At 44.2% G+C, this 14,213-nt stretch overlaps 1 protein-coding gene and 1 long non-coding RNA gene across 5 annotated transcripts in view; both read right to left on the reverse strand.

The window, feature by feature from the left end:
• The window catches only part of LOC309329509, a 219,638-nt gene that overhangs the window by 116,611 nt on the left and 88,814 nt on the right, over positions 1–14,213 (reverse strand). The window lies entirely within an intron of this gene.
• Positions 1–14,213, reverse strand: part of LMF1 (lipase maturation factor 1) — a 162,030-nt gene that overhangs the window by 112,787 nt on the left and 35,030 nt on the right. For all 4 annotated transcript variants that reach the window (XR_014151173.1, XM_081840256.1, XM_081840257.1 and 1 more), the window contains one exon: positions 2,042–2,190. Coding sequence is in view for 3 of the 4 variants with exons in the window: in XM_081840256.1 (XP_081696382.1) it covers positions 2,042–2,190 (149 nt within the window). In the remaining variant the exon portion in view is untranslated. The remainder of the gene's footprint in view (positions 1–2,041; positions 2,191–14,213) is intronic.

Genomic DNA, 14,213 nt, shown 5'->3' on the forward strand with positions numbered 1-14,213 from the left:
ACCCCCACCTCCAGAGGAGGGGAGTGGGATTACCTTGCTGGGAAGTGCTCAGAGGCAAGAGGAGGTGTAAATGACTATCAGACTTCAACAAGCTAGTATCACTGGATCAAGTTCACTAGTTTTGTTGAATTCATTAAACGGAATAGTTTTAACTGGATTGTGAATAGATGTGCAGTTAATTGTTACTGTTTTGAATTCTATCGTATTATTACCTTCTTTAGTGGGTTCTGCAAACCAGTGTTCATAGTGTGTGTGTGTGTGTGTGTGTGTGTGTGTGTGTGTATCTGTGTGTCTGTGTGTGTTTGTGTAGTGTTTATAGGGCAGAGGGTCACTGGAGATGAGCTTACTGAACCAAGGGGGCAGTGGCCCAAGAGAATTTGGGTACCTTTGGACCAGAGGTTTCCCCAGCTGGGAGTTACAAAGGAAGCTGCCTTCTACCAAGTTGGACCACTGATCCAACTAGCTCCATATTGTCTGCACTGAGTGTCATAAGCTCTACAGGGCTGCAGACTGGGAATCTCTCCCAGCTCTTCATGGAGATGCCAGGGACCTTCTACATGCAAAGCAGATGCTCTAACCACAGAGCCATGGCCATTTCCCCATGAATGAGGGCTTCCTTGAGCCACCTCACAACAAGAACGTGTGTGTGTGTGTGTGTACACACGCATACATATATACATACAGGCCAATACGCACACACTGGCATTTCTCGCCAACAAATTTGGCTCGTGAGGCTACAGGGTTTCAATTTGATGTTGGCTCCATAGGCAAAAAGACAACCATATTGTTTTGGGCGGAGACCAGTTTTTGCAAGCAAACCGGAACTGGCCAATTTGTTTGTTTGTTGCCTTGAGAGCAATTTCTCAAAAAGTAGTCAGGGCTGCTGCTTCCCCGCCTCCCCATCCCTACCTTCAAAAATAATGTTAGATGATTAAACCTTGGCTGAATGTAGCAGGTGCAGTTTTGTCTCATGCTTGAGGGGTCCCTTGATGCTGGAAGCAGAAAGCAGGGAGGGGAGTCTTGATGGGTTTTGCAGACCATGGAACCTCTTGGGATGATGCTGGTGGTGTCATGGCAGGGGCAAGGGGAGGAGCTTACTGGATCAAGCCCCCTCTCCAGGAGGGGGGAATTGGGAGATGGACAGCTCTGAAGGGGGGGGAGGTTATTTCCCTGTCTCGTTTTTTTTTAGTTGGAGAAACTAAATGCAAGAGGGAATCACAGAAAGCTGAGAGGCTCCTTGAGATTCCCATTATCAATCCAGTATTGCAGGACAGAAAATCTTTAACCCCTTAACTGCCTAGTGTGCTGAAAACCTGTAGCCCCACAGGGCAGCCTAAACATGTAAGAAAAAGTGATAAGAAAAGGTGGTCATTTATTCTACTGGGATAAATGGAAGGTACAAAAAATTTCAGCTACACTGGAACATCACACAGATCTTGAGACCTGGGCCCTTTGCACGACAGTGTTCTTAAACTTTGAAAAATGCGAAGGAATTACTGTCTTCCCAAAGTGATTTTTAAATTTCAGCTCCACTTATAATGGAAAGCAGGCAGTAATCACCTACCAACGCACAGCCCTGGTTAATAGCTGAAGCCTGAGGTGAGATCTCATGTTAATCAAGCACTTCAATTAGCATTTAGTTAGGAGAGATTCAAATAAAAACCTCTCCCACAGCCCTCAGTTCACACTTGAGACTATACCCAAAGATTTGTTAGATTCAAGTAGGAATGGGAGGAGGGAGCAGGGGAGATTTGATTCAGTTTGTACTTAAAGGCGAACCAAGTTATTTTACACCATCTGAAGCAATATGTGAACTGAAGCACAGTGATCTCTTGAAATTCTTACTTCTCCAAATTTTGCAATGCTGTTCTCCAGCCGAGTCATGTGGGGAGGGGGGAAAATGCCCCCCTGGCCACATAGAGGAAATTCTTGCTCCCAACAAGGACTCCCCAGGAAACTGTCAACTTACAAGTCCAATGTATACTTGGAGCAAACAAATGCAAAATTGAACAAATATAAGATGTGGGGGAAATTCACTTACTGCTCCAAGCATGATTCTGAAGATAAGCCATCGATAGCCCCAGATGACTATGCGGGAAGGTGGGGTGCGTCTGGGCAACTGGGAAAGTGTCCAGAGAGGGCAGAGGAATATTCCTAAAAAACCTGTCTCCAGAAGCTGAGATTCCCATCCTAGAGGAGAAATAATGGGAGTTACACATTAGTTTGCAGGAGAACTAAGCGACAGTTCACCTGCAACATGCAGCTTTATTGTCAGCAGAGTGATGGTCTCTGTTAAGCCGAGAGATTGCAATGTTTGAGCATAAGTGGAAGGAAATACCTCCCAAGTACCAAGAGGTAGCCTGCTTCAGCAAAAACAAGAAAGGCTACTTTTTATCTCCTATCATGAGATACATTCATTTACAAACCACTTAGTATTTCAAACATCTCTTTTAAATAGTTTGAAAAACAAACAATATAACAGTAAAACAAAAAACGCAAAATAATACCAATAAATAAAACAGTAGTTACAGATGAAGCAAAAATTTGGGAGATCTAAGAAGATAAAACAGGGTCCAGTCTTATAGGACAGGAAAAGCCAGGGCAAAAAAACAGAGCCTTCGGGAGACACCTAAAGCAACTGCTTCACATATGGAAGAGGAAAGGGTTAGGCAACAGCAGAAAATGTCCGTTTTTGGGTCACTGCCCTATGATGAGTATATGGGGCATGCTGCCAGCAGCAGAATTTCCCCCAGATGACCTAAGTCAATGGTTCCCAAAAAAATTCGCCTGCTTGGTCCCATAGATTCTTCTCCAGTGATCCCTACTCTATAAAAAACATTATTCAGAATAAAGGTTTGCACAACCCACTAAGGAAGATAATAACACAATACAGTTTAAAACAGCAACAATTAATTGCACGTTTATTCAAAAACCAATTAAAACTATTTCGTTTAATTAATTCCACAACACTGATGAGTTTGATCCAGTGGCACAAGCTTCTCTGTCATCCACAGCTCTAGCACCCCCCTGCTGATCCCATTGGAATCATAGCATCCCTTAGGTCAGCAGTTCTCAACCTGTGGGTCCCCAGATGTTGTTGGACTATAACTCCCATCATCCTTGAGCTCTGGCCTTGCTAGTTAGGGGTGATGGGAGTTGTAGTTCAACAACATCTGGGGACACACAGGTTGAGAAAGGCTGCCTTAAGTAATCTCATTGCCACCAAAAGGGTGGTACCATCCACTTTGGGAACCACTGCTGTAGAGTAATATAATAATAATTAATAATAAAAATTTATTATTTATACCCCACCCATCTGGCTGAGTTTCCCCAGCTACTGGGATATTCTTGCCCGTCACCCACCAAAGTCCCCTGCTTATCAAATGTGTTAGAGAGGTAGAATTCCATCCCATGTCATACCAAGTTACAATATTTGCATTTTATTTCCCTTCCAGCTCCAGCAAAACACACACAACATAAAATATCCAAATGATTATTAAGAAAAGGAGGGAGGGGACATAAAAGAGTTTACACTGATGAAAAAAGACTTTTATAGAAGGGCCTTCACTCTGATTAGTTCTTAGTGGGGGTTCTTTGTTCTCTGATGCTCTGTACTTGTTTAAAATTCAATAAAATATATATTAAAAGACAAAATAAGAGGGTCTGCCCTGTTACTATTTCAGCGTGAGCAAAACAACTAAGTCACAGGTTGAACAAAAAGACATACATCTCAGTAAAGTATATGTGACAGAAATAATAAACAACCCAATTGCTATGTATCAGTTAAATGAATTCCACTAATTAAATGAACAACATACACATATCAGTACAAAAGGTATATAAATAACAATAGAATAAATTTCATATATGAATAAGCTTTGTCCTTATTTCTATGTACACATTCCAAATGAGTGAACTTTTGACATATTAATTCTACTGCTGGTTTTAATATTAATTCTACAGTTGCTTAGAACTTGTACAAAAATATTAACTCTCCTGTTGGTTAAAATATCAATCTTGCTGTTGTTTGGAACTTGAAGGGCCACCTTAGGCAAATATATAATGGGAGAAATAAGTACACCTTTGCTGAAGCAAGATTATTCCATAAACAAGAACCTTCCCAATTTACACACGCTGGAGACAATTTTAGCTCACAAACTCTGCTGAGTATCCTTCACCTATACTTAAGTCAGTGTTTCCTAAATTCCTGACAGCAGAGAGAGAGAAACATTCTGAATTGAAACTGGGAGAATGATTCACATATATATCCCCCCTTCTCAAAAGTAAACCTATTGCCTGTCCTCAGAGCCCACTGATTGGGTCTCCCAAATACATCAGGGCAAGCACAGAAAAGGAATTCATCCAGAGTTGCAAGAGGAAGCTTGGCACAGGGAAGAGTGAACGAATGAACCAGGTTGCTTCTGATACAGGTATCACTGCTGTTATAAAGGGGGCCGGGGCAGAGCAATGAATCATACAGGGATGCAGCAGGCAGCCTCCTGGTGGGAAGGGACTGAACTGAAGCTCACAGAAGCTTTTATTTATGAATTACGGGACATGCAAGCAGGTCTCTAAAAACACATTAGGGTGCCTGCTGCTGTGTTTTGGGAATCACGGCCTCGCATAATTAAAGGGCTGTTGAATAACTGAAAATGTGCAGATCTTGATCTCATGATGAGCAAGACTATTTTCTGAATATTGAAGGAAAGCAAAAAATAACCATGAATGGAACAGCCTTTTTGTTCTGCTAACTGTAGACCCAACAATTCCCTTCAATTAAAACTTAATGACTGTTTTCCCCTTCGTGATTGAGCTTTGATTATAAAAGGGGGGGGGGATTCTCATTTTCTCTGCACACATCCTGTGGTTTCTAGGAGATAACACTCACTGCCAAAGCCAGCACTTTTTGTGGAGCAGAACGCAGATCTGCAGTTGCAAAAGCAGCTGCATCAGAAAAGCGAGGGGAGACGGCAGAGCTTGAAAGGTTAATTGTTCCTGATGGCGGCCACAAATAGCAGTTATGGGCTCTGAACTGGCACCCGAAGGGTAGTATATCTCACTTGATTCAGCCCGAACAAGAACCCCAGTGTTATCAGGGCTTTCACATGCTAATTATCACAACCCTATTCCAGAAAAAACAACTGGGTCCACTGGATCACCACCCGACAGTGCATTATCCCCCCCCCACCCCAATTCTTCAACAGGGATCCTGCAGGCCACATCAGCCCCCTACCTCATTCTCTCTCCCCCACCCACATCACCCAGCACCATTGTCCCATTCATTTTCTTCTCAGCTGCCCTAGCTCCAACCACCACACTCCCTTTTGTCTGTGCTAAGCACACATCTGTATTAAGAGGAAGTCACAGGTGGGGAGTCTCTGGCCAAATGTCAGGTCTCTTTATCTGGCTCTTTTGGACTCTGTCCAGGCCATGTCCTTCACGGGCCCTGCTCTGCACACTCCTGAGGGGCTCTTGCCTGGCTGGACTGCAATCATGCCTCTTGTTGGATGGAGAACTATTGATTCTGTGTAAGCAGAAGCCACTGTGTGTGGCTGGACGTTAGCCTATAGTGTAAAGAGAACAGCCAACTGTTTCACCTGGCCCCACCTGCAACTGGTATGCAGCCCTCAGAAGGTTGCTAACAGGCCCTCAGATGTAAAGGAGAAGTGTGTTATCAGCATATTGATGACAACGTAATCCAAAACTCTGGATAATCCAACTCAGCAGTTTCATGAGGGATATAACCAAATCTTGAGGGACCCCACACTGAAGGCTCTGAGGGGCCTAAGAACACTCCCCAAGTATCACTTTCTAGAAACAACCATCCAATTAGGACCAGAGCCACCTCCAAGCAATGCCACCCACCCCTAGCTCGGACAGCTGCTCCAGAAGTATACCATGGTCGATGGTATTGAAGGCCACTGAGAGGTTGAGGAGAATTAACAGGGACACATTTACCCTGTCTCTCTCCCAACAAAAGTCATCATACAGGGTAACCAAAGCAGTTTCTGTGCCAAAACCAGCCCAAAGCTACAACTGAAATACATCTAGACAATCAGATTCCTCCAAGAGCACATGGATCTGGTTCACAGCCACCTGCTCAAGAACCTTGCCCAAGAAGGATTGGCAACTGGCCAGTAGTTACCTTTGATTTTCCAAATGTAGGGAGGTCTTCTTCTTTACCATTGCCTCTTTCAACCCCGTCCCACAAGGGGGCATTAATCATCTCCCTGGTCCAGCTAGTTATCCCCTTTCTAATTTTGATGAGCCAAGAGGAGCAAGGGTCCAGAGTACATGTGGTCATCCTGGCCAATCCAAGCATTTTGTCCATATCCTCAAGCCTCATCCAACACAACAGGACTAGTGCTCTGGACACCCCTTGAGATTCGTCTGATGTAAGAGAGGAGTTAAGATGCCGGTGGATACAAGCGGTTTAATCCTCAAAACGCTTTGCAAACAACTCACAGTGAGCTACCATCAGTTCTGCCACCTCCTTCGGGCCAGACTGTAAGAGGCCCCACACAACCCAGCTCTGCCAGACGACACAATGAGGATACAATGGAGGCAGTATGTATTCTTTGCTGCTTTCACTGCCACTAAGTAGGCTTGATGATGAGCCCTCACCAGTGTTCAATTGCATTCAACCAGAGTTTTCCTCTACTCGCGTTTGAGCTACCTAGCTGCTTGTATCTACACCCTAACTCTGGAGTGCTATTGCACTGAAGCCCCATACTGGCAGGTGCTCATGTGAGTTTTAATTTAAAACACCTGGCAGGTACTGGGTTCTCAAAAGCTGACATATATCCTTCTTAAAGTGCAGTGCCCAGAACAGGACACAGTACATCAGAGGAGATCCAACCAGCATGGAACAAATGGAAGAACCGCTTCTTGTGACTTGGAAACTCTGGTCCCAGTAACACCCACTAAAACTTCATTAGCCTTTTTCTGCAGCCAGGTCATACTGCATTCAGCATCACAGAAGAACAACCCTGTTTGAATACCACCTGGAAGAGGATTTGCAGCAGCCCTGAGAGTCACCAAAAGCACCAGCGTAAGACGCACGGAAGAGCAGGCCTCTGTTCCGACGTGAAAAACGAGGAGTGCCTCCAAATGGTATTCCCATCAAGTACTTGTGAACCGCTCTTCATACTGAAGATAGGGGCCCAATAGGTGCAATTCTGAATTATGTGTCTGTGTCAACTGGGGGCGGGGAGGCCTCAATGGAGCCTCCAAAACCACAAGACCACACAGCAGGCTCCTTCGTTTCCCCTTCCTTTTTCTTGGATCCCAGCTGCTGGCAGGGGCTCACCCACTAGATTTTAATTTGTACCTGGCACAACATACACCCTTAGGCATTTTATTACTATTACTATATCAGGCAGGTGAGGAAGGGACCCCAAACCCAGTAAGGGAAAAGGGGGGAGTACAGCTTAGAATTTCACCCGATGTACCAGAATGCCTAATGGTCCGGAATTCTCTGCATGGAAATTTATGGGGGGCTTTTTGGCCTAGGAGGCTGATCTCCCCCACCCCTCCTGGTGCACCTGCCAGGCTTCTTCCAGAGCTGAATTCCTGGCACTGCCATCTTCTGGGGATGGTTCCAACATCCCAATCTCGTTTTAAAATGTGCCAGGATTTATTTATTGAGGTGGATAATTCCATCATGCAGCTGGAAAGGGCTTGGAAGGAGGGGTGAAGAGAATCTTATTGATGAGCCAGCCTGGAGAAAACAGAGCTCCCCCAGCTGTTAAAAAAACACAAAATAAATTCTTAAGTTACCCACTGACACCAGCAACAGCTGAGACAGTGATCAACAGTGTTTACTGGTCAGTGAGGCCAGAGAGCACCATAATTTCAAAATATTCAATGGACTGGGCAGCCCCCAGTTTGGAAAATGTCTTTTATTTTTAATAATTTTATTGATTTTAAAAAAATTAATGCCCCTTAAAAATTCAAGGTATACTGTGAAAATACACCATAGGAATACACAGTCTGCAGTGTATAATATGATATAACCCAGAACAAACAAAAAATGTCTGGATGTCTGTGAAAATTCAAGATTGTTTTCCTTATTCGTGTAATCAATAAAACAGCACCAGTCAGTTATAAATGAGTTTCTGTGTCTCTGTCCTTCAGCTGGTCATATTTTGCTGCTCTTTCAGCCTTTGGTCAACAATGGCTACTGCTAACTGGGCAGTTTTTTTACAGATTTGGGTATCACTCTAATAGACCTCTTCTTCCCCACAAATTTGTCTCACATCCTTTCACAGCCATTAGCCTAAGGAAAACAGAAGTCTATCTTTCACAATAATAAATGGAAAACCCAACTTCAATATAACCGATGAGGATTCCATTTTCCTACTTCAATACTGAGATTACCTTACAGGAGCCAGCAGGAAACAGATTTCCCCACCTGAACCCTGCTGAAGTAGCGCAAGCACCCATCACCAGACCCAGACTTTTCCACAATGAATCAAGCAGGCCCAAGGTCTGCACATGAAGCTGGGAGATATGGCATCACAGCTTGCTAGGAATTTGCAAGCAAATACTGGAGAACGGTCATAGTTCAGAGGCACAGTACACACTTTGCATGCAGAAGGTCTCCAGTGGCACTACTGAGTTAGATGAGCCAATGTTCTGACCCGATATGAGGGTCACACACACACCCTTCTAAGCATTAAAACAAATCTCCCAAAAGTATCATACGTCAATATATTGGCCTAAATATCAGCTGGGAGCCAACAGAAGGAAAACAGAGCAGTCAGCCACCAGCAATGAAAATGAACACTCCACCATCTTGACAGAGCATATTGGCAATAGAAGTCCCACATACGATTCTGTGACATTTGGGGAGCTTTTATAAAGGGAAACCACAAACACACACAAAAAATTTCCTCGTTAAGGATACCCCTTCTGGGCTCCGCTGTGTCCTCACCCAGCCACTCCCGCCCCACTGCCCAGCGGCCCTCTCTGCATACTGATACTTCTGGGAACGAAAGGGTCACATTGTTGACCCACCTGCTCCCGTTTTCTTTTGGTTGGGTCTCGTCAAATTTCAGCAGCTGCAAGGGCAGGACAATGAGCGCTACTGTTATCTAGGCGGAGGGAATGGATGCAATTTAAGATGGAATAAAATAAAAAATGGCACGGATTTCAACGGCTGCACTCGCCTCACACGTGTTCAGAATGTACGGTACGTGCGCCTAACTGGGTGCAGAAAAATAAGCCAATTTTCTTTCTTTCTTTTTTAAAGAAAGTATCTTCTTGGAAAATGCTGGAGAATGCCACAAACGCTAATGCTTTTCGGTCAAGATCGCATGCATTAAACTTAATCTGTCACCCTTCACACACTTCGAAAAATCTTCCAGAAATCAACCATATAAACCAATGTTTAACGACCAACATCTGTTGGCTGGAAAATCTCTCTCTGGCTACACATTCGTAAGGATGCTTCATTAAAGACCATGCAGTTGTTGACCAAGATGAGGTGGGAGACTTGTGTGAAATTGGACAAATCGACTGCTCATCTACTGTCTCCCCTGGTGGGTCATAAGCCCCCAGGGTGTAATTTGTGAAACATTCTGCAGAACGCATGAAATAATCCGCATTATCAATACAGAACGCATTGCAAACGGAAAGCTATTCAGTCCACACACACACATTCACACACAGAAATTTAAGACATGCACACTTACTACAGAGTATGCCCCACTGAACATAATGGGACAACACTCCCAAGCAAACCTGTAAAGCATTGCAGAGTTTGGGGGGGGGGAAGCACACATAACACAGATTTATGGGGGAATGGGTAATGTTCCTTATGTTCTGCAATAAAAAATTACCAGGACAATGTACAATTGTGTGATGTGTTTGATCTATCATAATCTTATAAATATTATTCACATTTCTCTGTTGCAAAATAAATAAATAAAGCAAGCAAGCTGGCAGCAGAAAAATAATTTTACAGACTGGTACAAGTAGCTTCATTAAAGGAATGAAAAATAAAAAAACAAAGCTTTAGAATGTGAACTAGAAACCACTTTTTATATTCCTAAGGATGAATTGAGGTTTAGCTTTGGTTATATTAAATTTGTACATTGCTTCCCACTCAGTGTAAGAAACTCCGCTATATAAGCTAGGCACCAAATGGCTCCTGAAACCAGGGTTACAGTTACCAAAATAGAATGTCTAGTTGCCATTTGGAGGCAGATGGCTCAAAAGTCATATTTTTCAATACGATTTTTTGGTTGCTGAAATTTTACTGATTGTACTGATTGTGCAGATAAAATATCATGGATAGAATTCTAAAGGATGTGTTGATAATGTGTGGAAACAGGCACGATCCAAGGATTCCCAGACATGCGCGTCCAGATGATGGAGATGTCATGGGCCATCCTGGCACCTGGGCATCTTCACTTGGTTGCAGTAACTACTACTTATGAAAAGCCCCCTCCCCACATGATGATATCTATATCAACTGTAGATTTAGTTGCTTAGTATGTCTGTTAAAGATTAGGATGCTCAGAAAAACACACTCCCTTTCAGCGTTCATTAAAACAAGAGTCTTGCTGTTTATGCAGATATATACACCTTTCTGAACATTGTTATTGTTATTTATTTTTAAAGCACTGAATATCTCTTTCTGCCTCCTCTTCTACTTCTTCAATAGTCTAGCAGACGTCACGCCACAATAAATTCATCACGCCTTCACGGCGCCACAAAACTCAGCCCTCTCTCCCCCCCACCACCATATTTTTTTAAGCAAACCCTTGAACAAGTTATAAGCCCGGTATGCTTTTGAGGTCAAGCCTACAGAAGATAGTGCAGAGATTCCAGTCAAGAGAAACCTTTCTCCAACCGTTCCACAAACAGAAAAGGAACGGCAAGAAAAGCTTCCATTTTAAAATAGGGGGGGAGGAAACCACCCGTAATTCTGAAGGGAGCCGCAAATCGTAATGGGACGTGGGGTCATTCCGTTTTATGGCGCGACTTCGTTTATGAAAGAAGAAAACTCGAGAATCAAAAGGCCCATCCATCAAGTCCACTTGACAAGGAAATAGCTGAAGAGTTGAAGGTGGTCAGGGGACCATTTCACCGCAACACCTAAAGAGAAATTTCCCAGCGGAGAGAGTGGTTAAGAGTCTCTCAATCTAAGCTCCAAATTCATTGGCGCCACAGCCTTCTAAAGTTACTCTTCTCAGCCCCACAAGCAACTCAGCCCCACCCCACCCCCCAAAAAAACAGTTCCTCCACCTCCTTCCTCTACTCCACATCACCAGATTCATAGAAGAGGGCTTTTTAAAAAGGTCACTCATCAAGTTGTTCAGACCTCAATCAAGCATCACCAAATATATCCTCTCACATGCCCAGAGGCTTAAAAAGCTAACACTTTTGGGTTATGGTGTCAGCTTCAAGCCAGTGTTTCTAGGGTTCCCTCTGGCATGACCCCTAGACCCCTCCCCAGAATTTTCAGCTTTTATTTAAGTGCAGGCACAAAAAAACAAGTCACTGCAACCTTTCTTTATAGGGGAGTCACTCCAGCTTAACCCAATTAAGCAATTCATTGTAATATTGATTATGCTTAGCATTGTACTGGCTTCTGGTCTGTAACCTAGAGAGTCATCACCAATCTGATGGACCAGTGGTCTGACACTGTATAAGACACCTTCCTAACCTCCTGCTTATATAAGCCAGCTATTCAGAACCATGAGGACTGGAATCTTACTTTATATTTAGGGGAAGGACTGTAGTTTGTGGTAGAGCACCTGCTTTGCATTCAGAAGGTCCCAGGTTCAATCCTCGTCATCTCCAAGTAAGAGTAGGAGAGCCTCCCTGCATAAAACCATGGAGAGCTGCTGCCAGTCAGTGTAGACAATACTAAGCTATATGGGCCAATGGTCTGATTCTATATAAGGCAGCTTCCTAAGTTCTTGTGCTGGGCTACGATCTCAGGGTAGAAGGAGAAATCAGGGTGCTATAAATTTACACGGAGGGAGGGTGACAGAAGAAAGACCCTGTCCAAAGGCAGACTTCTGTAGAGGCTTAACTCACCCCCACCCCTTTTTCAGAAGCATCCAGGAGTTGAAAAACATTATCAACAACTTCAGGGTCTTTTTTAAAAAAAAGGGAAAAAAAGTATATGTGGCACAGGGGGAAACAGAAAGAATTTAGCACAAAACTTTTAAAAGCTCCCAATTACTCTCCAGGGTAGTCATTAGAAACTACTTAGGTGACAGGAAGGCGATATCTAAGTTAATGCAGCAATAAATTAGCTCTCTTCTACCCCTCCACCCCCTCCACCCATCCTCCCTTCCCCTCGTCGTTTTGGAGCAAAGCTGCAAGTGACAGAGAAATCAGTGGGGAAGATTTTAATTCTTCTTTTTTTTTTTTTAATGCTTAAAAGTTAATGGATGTCCTGTTTCCAGTTCCGTAGGTGGATGTCATTCTGAGAGATCACTGTGTTATCACATTTAATTAGATCCATCTTAAGGAAATTTGAAATAATTTTGATACGCACAGTGAAGTGCAGGAGGTTCTCTGAAACCCCAGTGCAATGGGGCAGTCAGTCAGTGATGGGCTACACATCCCAGAGCCCCTTGGAATATTGGCCTGTCATTGGTAGTTAGTGGGAGACTTCCCAGGATCCAGGATTCCAGGGCCAGGTTCAAATGCAATGCTCCCAGTCCAACAAACTATAGTTTGCTTATGCACATGTGAAGTAAGCTCCTGTGTAAGGTAAAGATAAAGGGACCCCTGACCATTAGGTCCAGTCGTGACCAACTCTGGGTTTGCGGTGCTCATCTCGCTTTATTGGCCGGGGGAGCCGGCGTACAGCTTCCAGGTCATGTGGCCAGCAGAACTAAGCCGCTTCTGGCAAACCAGAGCAGCACACGGAAATGCCGTTTACCTTCCTGCTGGAGCGGTACCTATTTATCTACTTGCACTTTGACTTGCTTTTGAACTGCTAGGTGGGCAGGAGCAGGGACCAAGCAACGGGAGCTCACCCCGTCGTGGGGATTCGACCCGCCGACCTTCTGATCGGCAAGTCCTAGGCTCTGTGGTTTAATCCACAGTGCCACCCACATCCCACCGAGCTCCTGTGCAGCCTTCCCCAAATACTTCCTGCTTGCTAAAGAAGAGCTTCTTGTGATGTTTATACAGTGGTACCTCGGGTTAAGTACTTAATTTATTCCGGAGGTCCGTTCTTAACCTGAAACTGTTCTTAACCTGAAGCACCACTTTAGCTAATGGGGCCTCCCACTGCTGCTGCGCCACCAGAGCACGATTTCTGTTCTCATCCTGAAGCAAAGTTCTTAACCTGAAGCACTATTTCTGGGTTAGCAGAGTCTGTAACCTGAAGCATATGTAACCTGAAGCATATGTAACCCGAGGTACCACTGTACTGGGAAACTGTGGTCTGGCTGCTCCCTACAAAACCCAGATCAAAGTTTTTAGGAAAACCTCTGCGCTCTCAAGGGCCACTTTCTATTGAAGGCAATCTGTTGGGGGCCACATGCTGGCAGTGAGGAGAGCCGACCTTTTTCTCTGCCACTTCTTTCCTTGTCCGATTCTGATGCCCCCTTCTCACCCTCTTGGTCTGAAGGAGATTTGGGTCTGGTCAAAGCATGGCTAGGTGGCCTTCTAGGAATCACACATATGTTGCCCTTGGGTTCCATGAAGGAGAAAAGTTGGGGTGTAAACGTCAGGAAATAAGAACTTAATGTCCAATGGCCACTTGGGAATCTTTTCTTCCCCCATCCTCCCAACAGCTCTGAGAGAAATGCCAGCATTAATCCTGTAATGATAGTGATGCTTTCTTAGATGGAAGCTAACCAAAGCCTGGGCAACAGAGGTCGACTTGCTCCCCAACCGTGCATCCCAGGTGCCCTACACACAAATGCAACACAAAACCACACCCGCTTTCAGCACATTCATGCAAAACGTTCCAATTCACATACTTTATTCTGATCCGTAAATAATTCCAGATGTTTTATGGATCGCAGCATCCCACTCTCTTGCCACCAGAATCAAGAGTATAAACACAAGCTATCCTCTCTGCCTGGTCTTAGCAATTTCTGCTATATATAAATTATTCCATACATATTATGTACCTATATAAAGCTACGGAGTGGGGGTTTTTTTGGTTGGCTCTGCAGAAGAACCACAAAGCCCCTCGGGGGTTGGGGGGAGGGATGCAGAAAGCCAACATTCAT

The sequence above is a fragment of the Podarcis erhardii genome (assembly GCF_964252035.2).
Source record: "Podarcis erhardii genome assembly, chromosome: 14".
Classification (NCBI taxonomy): Eukaryota; Metazoa; Chordata; class Lepidosauria; order Squamata; family Lacertidae; genus Podarcis; species Podarcis erhardii.